Raw genomic sequence first — 23,854 nt, 5'->3', positions numbered from 1 at the left:
AGAGGCCCTAACAGCGTTCACCTTATTCTTAACCCTTTGTACTTTGGTTTAAAGAAGGCTCACCAAAAACTAGTTGACAATTTATTCAGGTCGACAGCGATCAAAACGGCAAGGCGACACAGAAACACTCAGGCGGGGAGGCAAGGTCACCCTATCACACGTCAACAAAAGGTTCCCGAGAAAAATGACCACGCTTAGTTAAACATTCAGTCTTTTGAAGGCTCTCGCAGGGCGGGCTGTAGGCAGGAAGAAGGGTGTGTTCAGGATTATTGTCTGTTTGTGGATTGGACAGGAGGATTCAGGAGTTAGTGTTGTCCGGGCAATGAGGGTTGTGGATTTTCCACCTCAGCGGCGAAGGGGCTCTTGGAGCCTTGTCAGCCATGTTATCAGTTGGATATCGGGCATTCTCCGGTGTTCCTTGTGTTGGGACAGAGCGTCCTGCCATTTGTTCTGGAGTGTCCAGGAGAACTGATTGCGAGAGTTGGTGCGTCAATCTTGCTCAGTCAGTTGTATGACGCACGCGCTGGGCTTCCGTGATAAGAAGGCGTTGTTTATCTCTTATGCCCTATATTCTGCTTGTTTTCCTTAAACTATGGTATAAGTGCTATTGATTTTATATTGGGTGTGTTAGAGTAATACAAACAGACAACCAGTAAATACGAGAAACCATACTATTCCCTAAATGATTACATTAAGTATGTTAGAGTAATGCAAACAGTTAGACGGTGCCTACGAGAAAAGGTACCTTCAGTGGATGGATAACGAATGGATGGATGACGCATGGAAGAACAGATGTGGAGGAATGGAGGGGCAGATGGGAGAATGTACTCTAAGTATGGATGTAAATAGGATAGGAAAATAGAAAACTAGGATGCAGCTCGATAGATAAAGAGTGAATGTTTTGCTGATCATGAGGTGAAAAGGCGGAAAATGTGCAGGCAAGTAAACCTCCAACTGGACACACACACAGATTAGGTGTTGGTAGGATGGAGACTATCTGCAAGGGGAGTTTTCTCTCTCACCCTCTTTCTTTCTCTCTCTCGCTCTCTCACCCAACCTCCCTCCTTCTCTTTCTGTGTGTCGCGTCGGTGTTTCCCAGCGTCTGAAGATCAGACGGAACATTTGACTTGACGTCTCCCGTCCGGTAAAACAAGCACGGACGCGACCGTGACCGAGGAGGCGAGAGCGCTCGCTTAATTGATTCAAATCATAATTTGATGGCTCGCCTGATTGATCATTGTCACAAGTGGGACGCGTGCGGATGAGCGGACGCGGTACGCGCGCTACAAGACGGAGCCGAGCGGCAGCCGCCTCCAGTGTCCTGATTTCCCTGAGACCCGTCGCCCGACGCGCCCAGAGGAGGGGACCGGCACAAGGGGGCCGGCTGGCTCCACATGCCGCAGGTAGGCTGCATGCGGGAATAGACTCTTGATCTGTGCGTGTGCACCTGTTGTGATACAAATGACTCAGAGAAGCGCTCAGCATCAGCACCATTTTGCACCAACTCCAGTTTGAAGCTACTGTAAATCAGTATTATGTACATAATCCAGATCTGAATAAAATCGTGATTCAGTGCATACCCTATCACGATTCGGTACATACTCGAGTTTGAAGTGATATCACAATTTGGTATGCACTCAAATTTGAAGTTAAATTGTGATTCGGGGCAAACTCATGTTTAAAGTTAAATCCCGATTTAGTACGTACAATACTTCAAAATTAAATCTCTATTTGGCGCGTACTCAAGTTTGAAGTTAACTCACGATTCAGTGCGTATTTTAGATTGAAGTCAAATTCAGTATGTACGCTAGTTCCGAATCAACTCCTGATTCAGTGCCTACCCTAAGTTGAGGTGAAATCACATTTCGGTACATACTCCAGTTTGAAGTGAGATCACAATTTTGTAGGCACTCAAATTTGAAGTTAAATCGTGATTCGGGACATACTCATGTTAAAGTTAAATCACGATTCGGTACGTACACTTCTTCAAAATAAAATCATGAACTTTTACTAAAATTAAATCACAATTTGGCGCGTACTCATGTTTGAAGTTAACTCACGATTCGGTGCGTATTTTAGATTGACGTTCAATTCAGTATGTACACTAGATCCGAATCAAATCGTGATTCAGCGGCTACCCTAACTTGAGTTGAAATCACAATTCGGTACATACTCCAGTTTAAAAGGAGATCACAGTTTGGTATGCACTCAAATTTAAAGTTACTGCAAATCGCGATTCAGGACAAACTCATGTTAAACTTAAATCACGATTCAGTACGTACACCACTTCAAAATTAAATCAAGAACTATTACTAAAATGAAATCAAAATTTGCCGCGTACACAAGTTTTAAGTTAAGTCACGATTCGGTGCGTATTTTAAATTGAAGTTAAATTCAGTATGTACACTAGTTCCGAATCAAATCATGATTCAGTGCCTACCCTAAGTTGAGGTGAAATCACAATTCGGTACATACTCCAGTGAATTTGGTATGCACTCAAATTTGAAGTTAAATCGTGATTTGTGACAAACTCGTGTTTGAAGTTGAGTCACGATTCGGCGCGTACTCAAGTTTGAGGTTACCTCACGATTCAGTTCGTATTTTAGATTGAAGTTAATTTCAGTATGTACAGTAGTTCAAAATTAAATCGTGATTCGGTACGTATATTACTTCAAAATTAAATCACGAACAATTGCTAAAATTAAAACACAATTTGGCATGTACATACATTTGAAGTTAATTCCCGATTAGGTGCGTATTCTAGATTGAAGTTAAATTTAGTACAGTATGTACACCAGTTCACAATCAAATCATGATTCGGTATGTATTCTAGTTTGAAGCAAAAAACACAATTCCGTATTTGCTCAAATTTTAAAAAGCCCCAAAATGTACAAGAAGTGACCCAGAAATGCCCTCATATCAACAGGAAATGATACAAAATGTACAAAATGTGACCCCAGAGATCCCCAATTATTGCAGGACGTGACCCAAAATCAGAGGTGGACAGAGTAGCCAAAAATTTTACTCAAACAAAAGTAGTGTCAAGTAAAAGTAAACGTAGTCGTCCAAAATATGTACTCAAGTACAAGTCAAAAAAAGTATTAGGTGAAAAGAATACTCAAGTAATGAGTAGATTGTGAGTAACTGCGTATATTTTTGATGGATTTTTTTTTTTTTTTTTTTAAACAATTGTACTTTTTTTTCCGAGTGCAAAGTTATCTATATGAACTGTTGTTATAAAATTTTCACTGTATTCCCCCACTTTTCCGTAAAAACCGCGAAAAACTAGGGAATACAGAGAAAAAAAATTCATTCACCGTATTCCTCCGCTATTTTGCAGTAAAAACCGTGAAAAACGAGGGAATACAGCGAAAAAAATTTGGGGACACTTTTTTTTTTTTGCTGTAGTCCCTTGGTTTTTTGGGGTTTTCGGGTTTTTTTCAGCTTTGGCGTTTTTCGTAAAAAAAAAAGCGAACACCACAAAAAGCGGGGAATATGATAACGTTTTTTTATTCTTTATAATACCGTAGTTTTTCTTGTTTTTCACGGTTTTCACGGTTTTCGCATTTTAGGTAAAAACTGGTGGTTTATAAGCGTGCATAATGATACTGTACCCATTACATAACCACATTAAGCCAAAGAAATGCAAAACACACAAAAAAAAATACAATACAAATACAAAAAACATAGATATAAAAATACAAAAAAATACAAAACAAAATACAAAAAAAATACCAAAAAAAAACAAACCAAAAAAAAAAACGCCCAGAGTAGCGAGTAAGAGTAGCATTTTTTCTTCACAAATCTACTCAAATAAAAGTAAAAAGTATAACTTCGTAAAACTAAACTCTTAGAAGTACATTTTTGTCAAATAATTACGCAAGTAAATGTAACAGAGTACACGTAACGCGTTACTACCCACCTCTACCCAAAATGAAAGTGACCAGTAAGTACCCTAAATTTAACAAAAAGTGACCCTGAATAAACTCATAGCCTGCCCATGATCTTGATAAATGTCCAATTCATTGAAATTGTAATTGCCATTGACGGCACTAGACGTCCAATCCATTTTTGACTGGGAAGGGTGAATGACGTCTAACGCCGTCAAAGTGACGCTCGCTAACCTGAAATTTCCCGACTCAAAACTGTAACGACGATCAACGAACCTCAGCTTTTGATAGGCGGAAAAGAAGGAAACGGAGCGAGACAAGGTGACCTGACAGGAATCAAATCGTGACCTTGAGACAAAGATGGCCCGAGTAATCGGATCATTTTTCTAATTGGTTTACGTTCTCATGCAATAAAAACACACTCTGACGTGAGACGGGTACTGATGCTCGGCTTCAAGCTCTGCCGAATATTTTTCCACAGAGTAGCAAATATCAAAATAAGATTAAATCGGAAACTAAAATGGATTTTCCACATTTGTCACAAACTTAACAATAATATAGAAATCATGGGTGATTATCATACACGGCATTTTCAAACGATACTTTTGGTTTTAAGCAGATAGCACTCGAAATGACCTATAATTAAGGTAATACATTAGATTTAATTTTAATCCGATGGTGACTCCACAGGTTCAAGAGTCATCTCTATTAGAGCTCCAGTGCATCTATTCAAGGAAATTACAGTACAGTAATTACAGAAATTTCAACAACGGTCATGTCACAGAGTACGCTCAATTTCCCGGCGCTTTGTCTATCAGCGTCAATTCCCACATTGCGTGTGCGCAGGAGGAAGATGCCGTTCCATCACGTGCGTGCAGGCCTCCTCTATCCCGACAACTACTTGACTGGTTCGCTTGCTGAAGGAGCGCAAGCTTTCAAGCTCAACAGCATTTCCACCGAAGAGCTTGGAGGTCAGAACTACTTTTTCTTTCCATTCATCCCTCTCGTGATGTAGATTTTGGTGCAGTGGTCACCAGCAGTTAAGATCTTCACCTGTAATGTGTTTTTTGGACTATAAGTCGCACTATTTTTTCATAGTTAGGCTTGTGCCATTGGCGGAACATACAGTGGGGCAAATAAGTATTTAGTCAACCACTAATTGTGCAAGTTCTCCCACTTGAAAATATTAGAGAGGCCTGTAATTGTCAACATGGGTAAACCTCAACAATTAGAGACAATGTGGGAAAAAAAACAGAAAATCACATTGTTTGAATTTTAAAGATTTTATTTGCAAATCATGGTAGAAAATAAGTATTTGGTCAATAAAAAAGTTCATCTCAATACTTTGCTATGTACCCTTTGTTGGCAATAACGGAGGCCAAACATTTTCTGTAATTCTTTACAAGCTTTTCACACACTGTTGCTGGTATTTTGGCCCATTCCTCCATGCAGATCTCCTCTAGAGCAGTGATGTTTTGGGGCTGTCGTTGGGCAACACGGACTTTCAACTCCCTCCACAGATTTTCTATGGAGTTGAGATCTGGAGACTGGCTAGGCCACTCCAGGACCTTGAAATGCTTCTTACGAAGCCACTCCTCTGTTGCCCTGGCTGTGTGTTTGGAATTATTGTCATGCTGAAAAACCCAGCCACGTCTCATCTTCAATGCCCTTGCTGATGGAAGGAGATTTTCACTCAAAATCTCTCGATACATGGCCCCATTCATTCTTTCCTTTACACAGATGAGTCGTCCTGGTCCCTTTGAAGAAAAACAGCCCCAAAGCATGATGTTTCCACCCCCATGTTTCACAGTGGGTATGGTGTTCTTCGGATGCAATTCAGTGTTCTTTCTCCTCCAAACACGAGAACCTGTGTTTCAACCAAAAAATTCAATTTTGGTTTCATCTGACCATAATACATTCTCCCAGTCCTCTTCTGGATTATCCAAATGCGCTCTAGTGAACCGCAGACGGGCCTGGACGTGTACTGGCTTCAGCAGGGGGACACGTCTGGCAGTGCAGGATTTGAGTCCCTGGCGGCGCATTGTGTTACTGATAGTAGCCTTTGTTACTGTGGCCCCAGCTCTCTGTAGGTCATTCACTAGGTCCCCCCGTGTGGTTCTGGGATTTTTGCTCACGGTTCCTGTTATCATTTTGATGCCACGGAATGAGACCTTGCATGGAGCCCCAGATCGAGGGAGATTATCAGTGGTCTTGTATGTCTTCCATTTTCTAATAATTGCTCCCACAGTTGATTTTTTTACACCAAGCGTTTTACCTATTGCAGATTCAGTCTTCCCAGACTGTTGCAGGTCTACAATTTTGTCTCTGGTGTCCTTCGACAGCACTTTGGTCTTAGCCATAGTGGAGTTCGGCGTGTGACTGACTGAAATTGTGGACAGGTGTTTTTATACCGATAATGAGTTAAAACAGGTGCTATTAATACAGGTAAAGAGTGGAGCCTCGTTAGAAGAAGTTAGACCTCTTTGACAGCCAGAAATCTTGCTTGTTTGTAGGTGACCAAATACTTATTTTCCACTCTAATTTGGAAATAAATTCTTTAAAAATCAGACAATGTGATTTTCTGTTTTTTTTTCCACATTCTGTCTCTCATGCTGAGGTTTACCCATGTTGACAATTACAGGCCTCTCTAATCTTTTCAAGTAGGAGAACTTGCACAATTGGTGGTTGACTAAATAGTTATTTGCCCCACTGTAAGGGGGTGCTTTGGCCTCTAAGGCTACGTTCATACTGCAGGTCTTAATGCACAAATCCGATGTTTTGTCATATCTGTTTTTTTGGTGTGCTCATTCAGACTGCCTTCGTCCATTGAGTCTGTTCAAGTATTACGCATGGGCACTTATTCGCAGTCTGACACATGCTGACCAACAAGACCAGCATGCGCAGAAGCATAAAAACAAATGCAGCTGCATATGTAACCGGTTTGAAATGTGCCGCGCCCCGACCTAGGCTGGGACATGAACCCACGCTGCGCTGCGTGACGTGCTTAATATTAATGGTATAGGGACGCTAACCACTGTGTCATAAAGCTCGAGCTAACGGCACAGCCACCAGCATCCCTACTTGAAGGTATCAGAGGGAAGGTTTTCCACGCACCGCCTCACACACGCGGACCTGCGTGTACCCGTCACACTCACCCCCCGAAAATCTTCGCTGCCGGGTCACGGCACCAGTGTAACCCCTTTTTCTTTGTCTGCTGCGATTTGGAGCGTCGAACTCCTGGACTCTGCGTTGTGTTGTGTTTTAATATAGTTCCAGGAGACGTGGAAAAGGGGGAGGTGATGTATGCCGTAAAGCAGTCAGCACATTTGTAGTTAATTTTTGGGGGAAAAGGGGAAGTGACGTATGCCGGAAAGCAGTCAGCACATTTGTAGGTTTTTTTTGTGTGTGGCAGGGTTCCCGCCAACCTCCTCAAAGTTAATTAGTGCCGGTGAAAGTGATAAAGACCCCTTCAAGATATAAAAGAGATGTCATTCAACTAGTTGTCAGTCGACATATAATCACTAATGTTATGAAAATATTAGGGGTGTCAAACGATTAAAATTTTTAATTGAGTTAATTACAGCTTAAAAATTAATTAATCGTAATTAATCGCAATCAATCGCAATTCAAACCATCCATAAAATATGCCGTATTTTTCTGTAAATTATTGTTGGAATGGAAAGACACAGGATGGATATATACATTCAACATATGGTACATAAGTACTGTATTTGTTTATTATAACAATAAATCAACAAGATGGCATTACCATTATTAACATTCTGTTAAAGCAATTCATGGATAGAAAGACTTGTAGTTCTTAAAAGATAAATGTTAGTACAAGTTATAGAAATTTTATAATAAAACCCCTCTTAATGCTTTCGTTTTAATAAAATTTGTAAAATTTTCAATCAAAAAATAAACTAGTAGCCCGCCATTGTTGATGTCAATAATTACTTACACAATGCTCATGAGTCCTGAAGCCTATAAAATCAGTCGCACCCAAGCGCCAGCAGAGGGCGGCAAAACTCCGAAAACACAACAAGTACACATTTCACTGTGCTGTCATTTTAATCTGTTTGAGCGGGGCATTTGTGCTTTAATTGCGTCAAATATTTTAACGTGATTAATTAAAAAAATTAATTACCGCCAGTTAACGCGATAATTTTGACAGCCCTAGAAAATATTTTATAAAAGTTGAGAAGTTACTGAGTGTTGCTTTAAATGGTAAAATATCTCTGCCAGCCGGTTGTCTGGAGGGGACGCAGAAAAAATTCCACTTGCACCCCGCACACACAGACACACCAGGTGATCATCTTGAGGGGCCCGCGAATAATTGTCCAACAGCCAACCCCGCCATGGGCGGTCCACTCGGGGGGGGTACCGTTTATCCTCATCATACCCGGGCCATGTTCACATTTGTTCTGCCACTGGCTGGTGCGATTTATTAAAATTAGGGAATCAGCAGTCCCAATGGATGTTCACTTAGGGGCTGTTTACATGGTGACGCTCCTAGAATTCGACACATTTCATATACTGTATAAATTTACATGGTTCCGTCTTGGTTCTGTCTCAATTTGAACGATGTCACAATTCAGCGTAGTATTCGTGCCAGGCCCTAGGAGGCTGTGTAATTCTACAACGCGACAGACAGTGATGCACTTCCTTGATAATAACCGAAGACAACATACGCGCCCACTTGAAGCAATGGTGTCTACGTGTTTTTTTCCTTCACTTCAAAAGGCACAAAAACATGAACATAAAATATTTTTAAATTTAAAATATTACACAAACAGTAAATTTAGGGGCAGTTTGCATGGCGACTCTGGTGTCGGCGAAGACGGAAGGTGAAGATGAAAAATTCTGAATCCTGCCTCCAAAGTGGAAGAATTTGATTGCGGGGTAGTGAGGGGGGCTTGCTCCTCATGCATATCAAAGGCTCCTGCGGTGGGACACCGCGCCAAAAGCGTCAGTACTCGTACACGTCACATTGGATGTGCGCAGCGGTGCTACTAAACATTAAAAACGGCAAATAAGCCGGAATGTCGGCTTTAATTTACTGTTTTAATAAAAAAATGTTGAATGTTTCCATTTTTGTGCTTTTTTGAACAAACGAAAATGCCATCGCTCCGAGTGGGCGGGCATATTTTTTTCCGGGCTGAGGAACTTTGGTGGAATCAAAGTGCATCATTCGCTGTCGCCTTGCATATCTGCACTGCCCTCTAGGGCCTGGCATGAATACTACATCGTTTTCATACGGAATTGCGACATTGTTCGAATGGAGACATGCCCATATAAATGTAAAATTTTAAATTTTTCGTATTCTCGGACAGTCACCATGTAAACTTAAGCCGACGTTTCACTATGTTTTCCTTTTTGAATGCTTAGTAGCAGCGACTGCGTATGCACGAACTGACATGTGCGAGTGCTGACGTCATTGGGGCGAGAGTGTTCCATTCATATGGTTGCGGAGCAATCCCCGCAATCAAATCGTTCCGCTTTGGAGGCATTCCATTTTCGCCAAAAGGCGAGACCATTTAGCAACACAATCGGTGCGTCTTGGTGTCACAGCGTCACCATGTAGAAGGCCCCTCAATTTTTATTGTTTAGAAAAAACAGGAAATGATAGACATGACATAAAATTGAAATAATTTCAAATAGCAAATTTCTGGCTTTAACCCTTTTAGGGCCAGTGGTCACTACAGTGGACAACTTTTCAAATGTTGACACGATCTTTATCCCTTTACTGGGCAAGTGACCATTTTTTATAATTTAAAAAAGAATTGGGGATACACTTAAGACATTTGACCCTTTATAGGGAAGTCAGTACTTTTGGTCTTTCAAAATAAAAACCTAAATATGAGCTTTTTTTTCCACATTATTATGTTGTTATTTTTGTATCATTATAAATAAGGGTGTAACGGTACATGTATTTGTATTGAACCGTTTCGGTACGGGTGCTCGGTTCAGAACGGAGGCGTACCGAACGAGTTTCTGACTTAATGTAACCCTTACTTTTCGAAGCTGTGAGTCAATCGGGTTACAGTTTCTTTGTGTAGATTATGTGTACTCCGTCTTCTCTACTATAATGAGGACCAACACGGTGGGACAGTATATAACCCAGAAACGTCAATGGCGCGACAACGTGGCCGCCGCGAGAACGCAGTGAAACGCGGGCGTTAAAGTCAATCAGCCAATGCACACCAGTCGCAGTGCAGCCGTGTGTTAGACGCCTCCCAGAAGCGGCTCAACGCGACGCACACGAAAAGAGCAGCAGAGTTTATTATTTGACGCGACCATCCTGCGTCAATATTACTAGCTAGGATCGGGCAGACCGGAAGTCACTCGTGTAAAAATATGGTGGATCCGGTCGATTTTCAAACTAATATGCAATCGTAACCCACTTTTTGAGTCCATCAGATCTCTTGAGTGGTAGATCGGGGCACAGTTGACTTGTCTTTGTTGATTTACTGCTGTCTTCTCTGCTATAATAATAACCAACACGGCCCCGTGTTCAATACAAAACCCTCCTACCACAACAAAACAAGTAGGAACTAATATTCACATAGGAACTAAAGTTAAACAACATAAAATATACAATATAAAGGAATACTACATCACATTTGTAAGATATATACACATAATAAAATAAATAATAGCCCATTTAAATAAAATAAATTGAAATGAGCTAAAACACCACTAATTAAATAATAAGAATAATACACAGCTCCTGCTTACACAATTAAATTTATTAATTTCTGTGTGGCGCTTTAACTTGAGAAAATCCACCAATAAAGCTTTTGAAAATGTCAGGGAAACGCGAGAAGGCAGGTGGTGTGGACCCAATTGCAGGGAAACAAAAAACAGCAAGGCAGGTGGCGGTAAACTCAAAAAACGTTTTAATAATAACTAACCAAAAGCAGAAAGTGCAACCAAAAGGACTGGTGATCAAAAAGGCAATGTTCAAACCAAAACTTACTTAATCGGAGGGACTGGTACATGAGGGCTTGGACAGGACTTGAAAATGACATTGACATAGACAATGACGCAACAAGGAGTGAAAAGAAACTGGGAGCTTATATACACACACACAGACAAGGGGTAACGACACAACGAGGAACAGGTGAGCACAGGAGGATGCAGATTGGTGGATACACTAGGAGGTACAACAGGTGAAATCAATGGGCAATCACAGGGACAAGTCACACTAGGAGAAAACCAACACAAAACCTAACAGAAAACCGTTCATAAGAAGAAAAAAAGATTCATTGAGGCATTTCATTTGTAAAATACATGTTAAAATCTTTGTCATTGGGATTGCTTTTCTCTTTAGCACAGGACTTCTTTTTTGTTCTTTCTTTCAGAAAGAAAGCTGACCAATACGCGGGGTCTGAAAGGCAAATTGTTGTTGAATTATTATCTTTAAATACCCACTACTTTTTAAGCAGAATTCTAGCTTTGTATAGGCTAATGTTCCTATTGTTGAAAGCACAAAAGTGTGTAATAAATAACTAGCACGTTTCTATTTTGCATTTTGTTTTCTTACTGTATCGAAAATGAACCGAACCGTGACCTCATAACCGAGGTACGTACCGAACCGAGATTTTTGTGTACCGTTACACTCCTAGTTATAAATAAATGTATAAATGAATACAATGTTAATAATTTCACTGTATTTCCCCGCTTTTCCGCGAAAACTGTGGGAATACAGCGAAAAAAATTCCACTGTATTCCCTCGTTTTTCGCGGCTTTCGCGGAAAAGCGAGGGAATACAGTGAAACATTTTTTCGTTGTATTTCTTCGTTTTTCGCAGGAAAGCGGAGGAATAGTCAAATGTTTTCGCCGTTTTCCCTCGTTTTTCACGTTTCGCGAGAATACAGTGAATTTTTTTGCTGCAATCCTTTGTTTTTCGTAAAAATGCGAACACCACGAATAGCTGGGGAATAAAAATGAAGGAATACAGCGAAAGAAATTTCCCTGTATTCCCCCTCTTTTCGCTGTGTTCGTCCCAGTTGCGCCAAACTGCGAGGGCCCGTTAAGTCCTGCTTGCTGGCCTAGTTATCTGTTGTTCTCCATTGTATTGTTTTTACAATAAAGTGTAATGCTTGTTCTTTAGTCTGGGATCCAATAAAATTCCCTTCAAAAAAGCGATTTGAACTTCAGGGCGACTGAAATGTTTCTTTTTTACTCTTCACTGCGCATTTTTTGGCCTCTGCGACTCAACCTCAGGTGCGACTTATAGTGCAAAAATGGTAATTGACGAGATTGATTGTTGAATCACTTGGCATGAAACCCCAAAGTAACACAATGCATATTGAGCGCAATGCTGAGACTGCAATGTTGCTCCGTGTTGTGTGTGTCAAATGAAGCAAGAACCAAGACTAAGCCGACTTATGTAAACTCCCGCTCATCCCGGCAAACAAACGCAAGCGTATTCCCAAAACAGGAAGTGCAAACACCGCTGCCAAAAAGCAGCTCATCACGTTGCCTTTCTTTTGTTGTGTCTACACAAAACGGACTCGCGAGTTTAATCCGCCTAAGGGCACGTTTGTTTGGACGTGGTGCTTGTCGTTTTTCGCTCATTTTGGGTCCGGTGAAGACTCCGAACTAACTTGAGGGCTTGTGAAGGTTCTTCAAGGATCATCTGAGCTTGTTCATCATTCCGAGTGCGACCGCCGCTCTCAGCACGCCTCCTGCAGGCCCTTCATCAATCACATATACACACACACACGCACGTAGTTACATTAGGGAGCAGCTCATCGAGCATCCGCTGCATACAAATCGTTGGGTTGCGTATCTTGGCCAAGTTTCTCGGTTCTTCAAAGCGGGCGAGAAAATGAAATATAAATGTATGTTAAAGGGCAGCTGTAGAGCTTTTCGGATTTCGGTGTAATTTTACGAATAGAAACATATGACGAGTTCGTCAAAACAACCATGTCATTTTTAGCGCGTAACTGCAAGGATAACTTGTGGGTTTTTCTTATTTTGCTTTATTTGCAATCCGTTAATAGTCCTTTACCAAACCCAAGAGTGTGACGTAAATTCCCAAACTTAACAGAAGACTATTTACAGCAGCTGCTACGATATCAGTGATATTTCCACCAGAAGTAACCATTCAGGATCACGCTTCGTGACGCTAACGATAGCAAAGGCTCCCAGGAAAGATTATCTACAATTAATCCCTACATGTTTGGACCTGAGGCGTCATGACGATGATTTACTAGGCACAGCAGACGTTAGTGATGACGCCAGTTGGCGGCACGACACTTCACGAAAGGAAGATTGGTCGACCAATGTCTAGCATTGTGATTTCTCTCTGAACCTTTTTTTTCCCCAGTCATTCTGTGAAATAATTATCTGTAATTGCAAGAACAGACGAGTAGTTATATAGAACTAGTAATAAAAGTATCAAATTGACATGAATAGACAACCTGTCAGCTGTCTTATGACAGGCAAGCAATAACAACAAAAAAACAATTCACGATCAAGTAATAAATGTATAAAATTGAATTGAACAGACAACCTGTCAGCTGTTTTACGACAGGCAAGAAACAAACAAACGAAAAAAAAAACAGGTCGGACCAGTGTTGATTTCGTAAATGAAGACTACCGTATTTTTCGGACTATAAGTCGCACCTGAGTATCAGTCGCACCAGCCATAAAAGGCCCAATGAAGAGGAAAAAAACATATAAGTCGCACCGGAGTATAACTCGGATTTTTGGGGGAAATTTACTTAAAATCCAACACATGGAACAGATATGTCATCTTGAAAGGCAATTTCAAGTAAAAATACAATAGAGAACAACATGCTGAATACGTGTACAGTATGATAATGTTACATGATGCATGAACAACGAAATGCAAACGTGGACGGTATGTTAACGTAACATAGCTATTAAGCTAATTATTCAGATAACTATAACATGCTAACAAGTTTACTAAACGATCAGTGTCACTCCAAAACACCAAAATAACATGTGAAATGATATAATAATGTGTTAATAATTTCACACATAAATCGCTCCGGAGTATAAGTCGCACCCCCAGCCAAACAATGAAAAAAACTGCGACTTATAGTCCGAAAAATACGGTAAAACGAAAATATTTCGGCAACGAACAATTTTTTTAATGACGATAACAAGACGATAACGGGCTAAAAATATGTCCTGGGAGACTAAAACATAACGGCACGAATGCCAGTTTTCATCTGATAAGACAAGTACGAGACGAATAGTCGCCATAGTTTCCGTCACATGTTCACAATGGGTGACATTTTATGTGTTGTTAGCCTGCATTGTACAGTTGTATGAAAAAGTATCTGAACCTTTTGGAATTTCTTACATTTCTGCATAAAATCACCATGAAATGTGATCTGAACTTAGCCAAAATCACACAGATGTAAAAACAGTGTCTGCTTTAACTAAAACCACACAAACATTTATAGGTTTTCATATTTTAATGATGATAGTGTGAAAACAATGACAGAGGGGGGAAAAATAAGTAAGTGAATCCTAAGGAGACTTAAAGAGCAATTGAAAAAGTTTTACCAAACAATTTAAATCAGGTGTGTGCCCCATCACTGATGAGTGGTTTAAAGAGAATTATAATACTAAGGGGCTGTGAGATATCAATAGAACCGTTATGTGGCAAGATAACAAATATTATTAAAGTTAACAAAAAAAATAAATCACATTCATGAGCAATTATCGAAAATAGATAGAAAATTACGAACATTTCCAAAAGTATTCCGGAAACAGCCGAATGGGGCTTTAACGTCACAGCCAGGAAACAAAAGGTTGAGGCAGGTGCCATCGTTGTTTATCGACGAGAGCGTTGCGTTCTTGTTTTTTCAAAAAAATCGCTAAAATGGTTCAAACCTGTCATGCTATGTGGTGTACAAATAGCTGTTTGTCGCAATGTAGTACCCATGAATTTCGAACGTGAGAAAAAGAGCTGGACTACGCAGACAAGGAGTAAAGTTAGTCCGTGCAAAGATGGCTAATTTTGCAGACCCAGCCTCCGGCACGGTTTTATGTGGTGCGCATTTTTTACCTGAAAGCTATTCGAACTATGGACAAATGAAAACAGGTTTTGCTAAGAAATTGCTGCTGAAAGCAGATGCGGTGCCCACCATACACGCGCAGCCACCTAAATGTCCTGAGATATCAAGAAAGAGGACGATGACTGGCACTGATGAAACCACCCCACCGCCCCAGGCTAAGCAAAGGAGGGGAGCAGCCAAGCTCGAAATGGCCATAGTGACTACTCTTTTATAATAAAAAACATATCACGCATTGGATATAGGACTGAACACATGTATAAATTATCGCTCGTAAAATATATAAAACAAATCCTCTAATCCCATTCATATTTGTGTCGGTTGGCAGAGCAAAAACCTATGATAGCACAATAAATGATAATTATTCTATACATTACTTTATTTTGCAGTCACGGTGTATCAGCTTCACAAAAAGGAATGCAAAACAAACCATTCGGTGTTTCCCACATGATCTGTTGCCGGTGTTTCATCAGTGTGATTGCTCCCCTCAATGGTCGTTTCATTAGGCTGCATTGGCTTTCGTTTGGGCTCAAATTGATAACCCAAAACACAAAAGAAAGGTTCATAACTCTCCTCGTCACCATTAGAAGAACGTTCGTTACATCGGATTCGTCGCTGCAACTAGAAACAAAATTGTCCGCCATCATCGCCGCCATTCAGTACTAAGCACTGAGCCGGGTGTTTCCGAGTTGTGACGTCATGCACACAATACGCTAGATTTCTGGGATCTCGGGCGCGGGACGTTTTAGCTTGACAATCGATGCAAATTTCTATCATTTTCTTGGTGTTGCGATGTGTCCAATTACACGAAGTGGCATAATATGAATCCAAAAGGCATGCGTTTATGGATAAATGATGGAATATTAGCATTTCCCCAGGTGTTGTAATACTCTTTAAAGAACACTCGCCATCACCAGTGTTGTCACGGATTACCTCAAAAAAGTAATCTAGTTACTTTACTCATTACTTTATTATCAAAGTAACTAAGTTACTTTAAAGTAACATCAGTTATTTTTTACCAATTCTTTTTCCTTTTGCTGCCTCAACATAAAAATAACAGAAAAATGTCATCGCGTGTAATTGAGTTTTTCACATAAGGCTTAATCTTTGAGTTAGCGGGGGTTTAATTAGTCGACCACCATTGACTCGCCCTAGCTTAGCCATTCCGGAGCCCTAAAACTAACAAATAACTGACAAACTGCACAAAATTTGTTTAAATCAACTCCAACGACTTATTAAATTCCCGCTAACTTCAAGATTAAGCCTAATGTAAAAAATTCTGAACTTCCCCTTTGAAATAAAGACCTAGTCGTTAAAATGTTGTCTCTAAAAGTTTTAAAGCAATAAAAAAAACAACAAAAATTAATGAAATGAACAAAAATCCTACAACGTAAAGTTTTCATAATGGGTCAAAATCATTTTTCGAACAGATCATGTGACTAGCACCTTGGAGGCTATCCTTTGCTTTGCTTAGCCAAAACTACACCAGAGGAGGCAAGATGGATATTTAGAATTTCTTTAAACCTAAGCTTTCAAACACTGCCAAGAACAACTTGAACAGTTGATTGAACTCGAACAGTGTCAAGATGTGTATATATACAGTATATCCACAGTATTGGCCAAAAGTTTGGAGACACCTCAAAGGTGGATACTTTGAAGAAAGTAGAACACAAAACCTGTTTACAGTTATTTCACTTTTTTTTTTTGCCATTCCACATGTTCGTTCATAGTTTTGATGTCTTCAGTGAGAATATAGAATAGTAGTGAAAATATATGAAACGCAAAAATCATGAAGTGTGTCCAAACTTTTGACTTTTGTTTCAGTCTTCAACATGCTTTTCCCCCAGTCCACAAATGTAAAACTTTGCCTATGATTACAAACTCTAACTGTATAATGTACATAATTACACATATTATAAAGGCTGGTTACAAACTGTAGAAAGGCTGGCTGTCTCGTTACCTGTCGGCTTTGTTTCGAGTTTTTTCGCGTTGTGCTGTAATTCCAAGTGCTTCCTTGTTGAATTGGATGTCGAGTTTTTAGCGGTTGACAGTCTTTTTGAGCCAGCGCAGCGTTTGCAACACATGGAGATATTTTTGTCATCGTTACTGGGCGGATATGTGAAGTAATGGCTGTATCTCCAGTGAGCAAATGCAGCCGTTTGTTGTATCTCTACAGCTCCTTTACTATTAGCATCCTGATAGGTAGCCACTAGCCAGGCTATGTTGTTGACCGCCGTGGCAGACAGCATGGTAATACACGTGACCCGTTTTTTTCCCCCTGATGAGAAAACGTGAGACGTGATGTCACTCCCAAACTCAAGCGCAGTATTTTCTTTTCAAATGTTCTTCGTACATGACTACAATATGCTTCATTCTACATACAGTATGATGCGACAACAAAATAGTAACGCACAAGCAGTGGCACCTAGGAAACTAACTTTAATCAGATTACTGGCTTGGAAAAATGAACGCGTTAGATTGCTCGTTACTGAAAGAAAGTAATCAGATTACAGTAACGCGTTACTAATGCGTGACTGACAACACTGGCCATTACATATATGTTGTGTGCATTAGAGATCCGTGAAGCGTTCCGTGTGCTGGACCGAGACGGGAACGGTTTCATCTCCAAGCAGGAGTTGGGAATGGCCATGCGCTCGCTTGGATACATGCCCAGCGAAGTGGAGCTCGCCATCATCATGCAGAGGCTGGACATGGACGGTGAGGGATGCGCACTTTCAGCTTGGTCCTTCAGTTTTTGTACCTAATGTTCTACTCTGCGTATCCAGGAGACGGGCAGGTCGACTTTGACGAGTTCATGACGATACTCGGGCCGAAGCTGTTATCGTCTGACAACAGAGAAGGTTTCCTTGGCAACACCATCGACAACATCTTCTGGCAGGTGACCCAGATGATGCTGATACGTTTATTTAAATAGCACCTTTATAAACATATTTACAAGGCTAGATTTGATGATGTCGTCAGTTCTTACTTCTCGTCTCTGGCTTTGTACGGCAGAATCAGAGCACATCTTAAAACGTAGCCTAGTTTCTTTCGCTCTCCCTCACACAAACGCGCGTACAGACGCACACACACACGACGTGCTTCCTGTGTTCCCTGATGAGAACAAAGACTATTCCTCTCAGGGCCTGAAAGGAAAAAAGTCTGCTGAGTTTGAAGTTTGCTTCTTTGTTGGAGTCAACGTGTCTATAAATGTGTTTTAATGCGTTCATCGCATATGAGGCAGCTAATGAGTTAACGTAGAAAGACCTTTACTGCTGCCGCAGTGAAAGTGACAAGCAAAGTCACCCTGCCATGTTTGCGTGTGTGTGCGTGCAGTTTGACATGCAGCAGCTGTCGCTAGACGAGCTCAAGCAGGTTCTGTTCCACGCCTTCCGAGAGCACCTGACGATGAAGGACATCGAGAACATCATCATCACCGAGGAGGAGAGCCTCAACGAGACGTCAGGAAACTGCCCCGAGTACGAAGGAGGTCAGAATAGAAGTATTCACAGAGTTTAACTTTTTACTTATTTTGTTTTTTGGCTAGTTCCTTCTGATTCTTCTATTGTTGTTCTGGTTAGTATAAGTGAAACGCTTGTTCTTCAAGTCCTTGAGTGTCTTTGAGTTCTTTAGGGTCTTAGAGTTATTTAGTCTTCAGGTTCTTACAATTCAGTAGGATCTCCAGGATTTTCGGTGTTTTTTTTTTTGTTATTTAGGGTCTTTGAGTTTTCAGGTCTTCAGGTTTTTAGGGTCTTTCAGTTCTTTAGGGCCTTCAGGGCTTTGGAGTTTATCAAGTTAATTCATGTCCTCACGTGCTTTGGGGGCTTGAGTTTTTTTTACGGTCTTTGATTTCTTTTAGTCCCTTCAGGTTTTTCAGTGTTTGAGTCCTTTAGGGTCTTTGAGTTTTCAGGTCTTCAGGTTTTTAGGGTCTTCAGGGTTTTGGAATTCATCAAGTTATTTCATGTTTTCATGTGCTTTAGGGGCTTGAGATTTTTTTTTTAAAGTCTTTGATCTCTTTTAGTCCCTTCAGGCTTTTCAGTCTGCATCCTTTTGGGTCTTTGAGTTCTTTCAGGTCTCGGGGCATCAGGTCTTTTAGAGTTGCTTCTTTAAGGTTTTTGAGTTATTTTAGTACCTTCTGTTTTTTCAGGATTTTTAATGTTTTGAGTTCTTTAGGCTCGTCAAATGTTTAAAGATCTTCAGGTACTTTAGGGGTTTTTATTGCGTTTTTTTAACAGTCTTCTGAGTCTTCTGGTTTTCTAGGATTTTTGATGTCTTTTAGTTCCTTCGTGTTTTTCCATCTTTGAGTCCTTTAGGGTCTTTGAGTTCTTTCAGGTCATAGGGCTTCAGGTCCTTTAAGGTTTTATAGTTATTTTAGTACATTGACATTCGGGTTTAGGGATGGGAATTAATTAGATTTTTACGATTCCGATTCCATTATCGATATTGCCTAACGATTCGATTCTTTATCGATTCTCTTATCGATTCTAATTTGGACTTATGGACTGTATGAAGTTCTGGGTTCAATATGTTATATGGTTTATTCGCCTCGGAGTGTCGGTTTGAACACAAGCAGCGGAGAGTGGAGTTGGTCATTGGCACTTTTGATCCAACTTGGCAACAGGCTCAACTATATACAGGCAATGGCACTTGATATGAGAATCACTCAATGAGCAGATGAGAGCATGCGTGGAAAGATGTTGATGTATTTGTATGTGTCTGGAAGAAGACTGGAATGTGTGGGTATATGTGTGGCTCTGAAAGGAAAGAAAATTGAATCATATTAGTGCTGATGCAATAAACAATGCAAATTGACTGTAAAGCTGTCGATAAGAAACATACATGACTCATACAGTGTAATGAACACAAAGGTGGGGGGGGGGGGGCGCGAGTGCGCGTGCACAACCCAGAAGCGGGCACGTGCGGTCATCTTGGCCATACAAGTGGCGAAAACCAAGCACTATACACTCATATGGATGTACAACATCATCTTAAGATGCTAATGTAACACGTTTTCTCTTAACACAAATGTGCAACGCGAATATAATGTGAACAACGCTCTCCTCGACGCAGCGAGGATGTAACGGATGTAATGATGTAACAGTAAAAACACAAAAAGGTTGCGCTGATAACGGCTCTAATTTACCATAGGAACTTTATGACATGAAGAGGAAATACTTACATTTGTTCATGGACGCACACAGATTAACAGGTGACCGCTTTCTGCTCGAAATGCGCACCTTACGCCTATTCTCGGTCCCAGACTACACAGCGCTTGTGACGAAGGACAATAACAGGAAGTAACTGACTGGTTGCTATGGGAACTAACGCATACCCAAGGAACTTTTCTAACAGGAGTATTAAAATTGCTGATAAAATTATTTAGGATTGTTTTAGATGCATATATGTTATATTTTTCTTATAGAGTATTCGACAAGGAATACAATAAACCCATTAATAGACTTTTTTGGAAAAAATCCCAATTTCTTTAAGTAGTCTCATGAATAATGACTTGGCCTGTGAAAATAAGTGCATAGTCACTTGGCAATTACTCCTCAGATTATACTTGGTGAGTTGTCCCTCTTTGAGTAACCATGTAGTGTTTCTTGCTGAATTGAATGAATGTAACATGCGTAAATTAGGTGACGTTAATTGTACTGTTTGGAATCGATAAGAGAACTGTTAGATAAACTGTCAAACAATTCCATGGAATTGAAACACACGGAACCGGGTCTCAATTCCCATTCCTATTCAGGGTTATGTCCCCCAGGATTTTCAATCTTTTAAGTCTTTGGGGACTTTGAGTTCTTTAGGATCTTCAAATGTTTGAAGATCTTCAGGTAGTTTAGGGTTTTTTTTTGTTTTTTTTTCTTCAGTCTTCCGAGTCTTTAGGTTCTATAGGGTACTAAGGTGTTTTAGAGTTTTCAGGTTCTTTTGAGTCTTTGAGATTTTGAGGCTCTTTGACAGAATCTCCTCAGGTTGTGCAGTCTTTGAGTTCTTTCGGTCCTTCAGTCTTCAGGGTCTTGAGTTCTTGTGGGTCATTTAAGGAAGGTGCTGACAAGTCTATACTCAGGCTTATTATGGCTTCTGCCATCTAGTGAAAGACAGTTAAACTGTCCACCCTGTTGCTACACTTCAATTATGTCGGAGCAAAGTAATTTCTTGTGGCGTTCTAACAGTGTTTGTTCTCATATGGCTTCAGTTCATCCCAAGAAAAAGAACCGGCAGACCTGCGTGAGGAAAAGTCTCATCTGCGCCTTTGCTATGGCGTTCATCATCAGCGTTATGCTCATCGCAGCCAATCAAATGCTGCGCAACGGCATGGAGTGATAAGAGTGCGCATATCTCCACGTTTTCTTTCTTTGACCTCAGGAGGACGAGGTCGTGTTCGGGTCGCCCTCCAGATGGCACCCATCAACACGACACGGGACCATCACCCATTGAAGAAGCGCAGCTATCATTGACTATCTCAACTTGAATGTTTTATCTTGACGAAAGTTATTTTGCAAATACTGATTGTTGTTGTCAATCATTTGAGAGTTTGTTTCAACATCACTTCACGATTGTTCCGTTTTTCGAAATTCTAGTTGTTTATTAAGTTGATTTTAAAAGGAGTGGCGTCCCCACATTGCGGTCGTGAGTCTACATACATACATAAATATATCAATATATAGCATGTGAACATCTTTGTAGCACTCAAGCAGCCAAAATTCTTTTAAGGCCGGCGGTTCGCTGGCATTATAAGACGGTTTATCATTTTGAATAGACACGATTGTATTGCTTAAGTGCTCGGCACTTATACGACGGATGCAAGAACACTGTTGATTTTTCGTGGCATCATCGGGCAAATATGCAAATAACGTGATGGACCTCGGCGACTCGAGGAGACTGAAGAGCAATACACGACATCCGCTTCATCTTCTACTGTGTAAATCTTGATTATGCAATAAAGCCTCGTTTCGGTAAGAAAATGCGCTCTTTCAAATGGTGGCTTCTTTTATTGCTGCAAAAAGGTAGCTTAGCTTAGCTTGTTTAGCAAATGTGAAACTCTATTAGTAAAGCCTAACGAAGCTACGCCAGCACTAGGGGTGTAACGGTTCAGTTAGCCCACGGTTCGGTTTGAACCTCGGTTTTGGGATCACGGTTTCGGTTCGGTTTCGGTTTGCGTTTTGCATTAAAAAAAAAAAAAAAAAAAAATTAAATAAACACTTAAAATGTAAACATTTTCGACTGTTAAAATCCCTCTTACAGTGCCTTGCAAAAGTATTCGGCCCCCTTGAACCTTGCAACCTTTCGCCACATTTCAGGCTTCAAACATAAAGATATAAAATTTTAATTTTTTGTCAAGAATCAACAACAAGTGGGACACAATCGTGAAGTGGAGCATGGGGTATGTTTCTATCAGTTTTGCACATCGAGAGACTGACATTCTTGCCCATTCTTCCTTGCAAAACAGCTCGAGCTCAGTGAGGTTGGATGGAGAGTGTTTGTGAACAGCAGTCTTCAGCTCTTTCAACAGATTCTCGATTGGATTCAGGTCTGGACTTTGACTTGGCCATTCTAACACCTGGATACGTTTATTTTTGAACCATTCCATTGTAGATTTGGCTTTATGTTTTGGATCATTGTCCTGTTGGAAGATAAATCTCCGTCCCAGTCTCAGGTCTTGTGCAGATACCAACAGGTTTTCTTCCAGAATGTTCCTGTATTTGTCTGCATCCATCTTCCCGTCAATTTTAACCATCTTCCCTGTCCCTGCTGAAGAAAAGCAGGCCCAAACCATGATGCTGCCACCACCATGTTTGACAGTGGGGATGGTGTGTTCAGGGTGATGAGCTGTGTTGCTTTTACGCGAAACATATCATTTTGCATTGTGGCCAAAAAGTTCAATTTTGGTTTCATCTGACCAGAGCACCTTCTTCCACATGTTTGGTGTGTCTCCCAGGTGGCTTGTGGCAAACTTTAAACGAGACTTTTTATGGATATGTTTGAGAAATGGCTTTCTTCTTGCCACTCTTCCATAAAGGCCAGGTTTGTGCAGTGTACGACTGATTGTTGTCCTATGGACAGACTCTCCCACCTCAGCTGTAGATCTCTGCAGTTCATCCAGAGTGATCATGAGCCTCTTGGCTGCATCTCTGATCAGTTTTCTCCTTGTTTGAGAAGAAAGTTTGGAAGGACGGCCGGGTCTTGGTAGATTTGCAGTGGTCTGATGCTCCTTCCATTTCAATATGATGGCTTGCACAGTGCTCCTTGAGATGTTTAAAGCTTGGGAAATCTTTTTGTATCCAAATCCGGGTTTAAACTTCTCCACAACAATATCTCGGACCTGCCTGGTGTGTTCCTTGGTTTTCATAATGCTCTCTGCACTTTAAACAGAACCCTGAGACCATCACAGAGCAGGTGCATTTATACGGAGACTTAATTACACACAGGTGGATTCTATTTATCATCATCGGTCATTTAGGACAACATTGGATCATTCAGAGATCCTCACTGAACTTCTGGAGTGAGTTTGCTGCACTGAAAGTAAAGGGGCCGAAGAATATTGCACGCCCCACTTTTCAGTTTTTTATTTGTTAAAAAAGTTTAAATTATCCAATAAATGTTGTTCCACTTCACAATTGTGTCCCACTTGTTGTTGATTCTTGACAAAAAAACTAAATTTCATATCTTTATGTTTGAAGCCTGAAATGTGGCGAAAGGTTGCAAGATTCAAGGGGGCCGAATACTTTTGCAAGGCACTGTAGCTCTTTAGCTAGTGTAGTGACTGACTACTGAAATGCACACACAGTAGTAAAAAAGTTACTTGGCAAAGTAACTGGTGATACCTTTCATGGTGGTTTTTTTTTCATTTAAAAAAAAAAAAAAAAAAAAAAAAAAAACATAGTAACCTTTGCTATGTTT

The 23,854-nt window shown here is 40.5% G+C and overlaps 1 protein-coding gene across 1 annotated transcript; it reads left to right on the top strand.

Moving 5' to 3' along the window:
• The first annotated feature begins 1,041 nt into the window (after positions 1–1,041).
• On the top strand, positions 1,042–22,977 carry LOC130907044 (calcium-binding protein 8-like). Its single transcript, XM_057821887.1, has 6 exons — positions 1,042–1,403; positions 4,737–4,861; positions 17,525–17,668; positions 17,737–17,849; positions 18,287–18,440; positions 21,150–22,977. The coding sequence occupies exons 2-6, from the start codon at positions 4,744–4,746 to the stop codon at positions 21,275–21,277; spliced, it is 657 nt and encodes a 218-aa protein (XP_057677870.1). The 5' UTR covers positions 1,042–1,403; positions 4,737–4,743; the 3' UTR covers positions 21,278–22,977.
• The last annotated feature ends 877 nt before the right edge of the window (positions 22,978–23,854 follow it).

This window comes from Corythoichthys intestinalis, chromosome 18 (genome assembly GCF_030265065.1).
Source record: "Corythoichthys intestinalis isolate RoL2023-P3 chromosome 18, ASM3026506v1, whole genome shotgun sequence".
Classification (NCBI taxonomy): domain Eukaryota; kingdom Metazoa; phylum Chordata; class Actinopteri; order Syngnathiformes; family Syngnathidae; genus Corythoichthys; species Corythoichthys intestinalis.
The sequence above is the reverse complement of the archived record's forward strand: the minus strand, read 5'-3'. Positions and strand labels throughout refer to the sequence as shown.

Bases quoted from the DNA above. Each gene is read 5' to 3' on its own strand.
- LOC130907044 (XM_057821887.1), top strand. From the start codon at position 4,744: ATGCCGTTCCATCACGTGCGTGCAGGCCTCCTCTATCCCGACAACTAC. The intron at 17,850-18,286 runs GTGACCCAGATG...GTGTGCGTGCAG, and splicing joins TCGACAACATCTTCTGGCAG to TTTGACATGCAGCAGCTGTC. The intron at 18,441-21,149 runs GTCAGAATAGAA...ATATGGCTTCAG, and splicing joins CTGCCCCGAGTACGAAGGAG to TTCATCCCAAGAAAAAGAAC.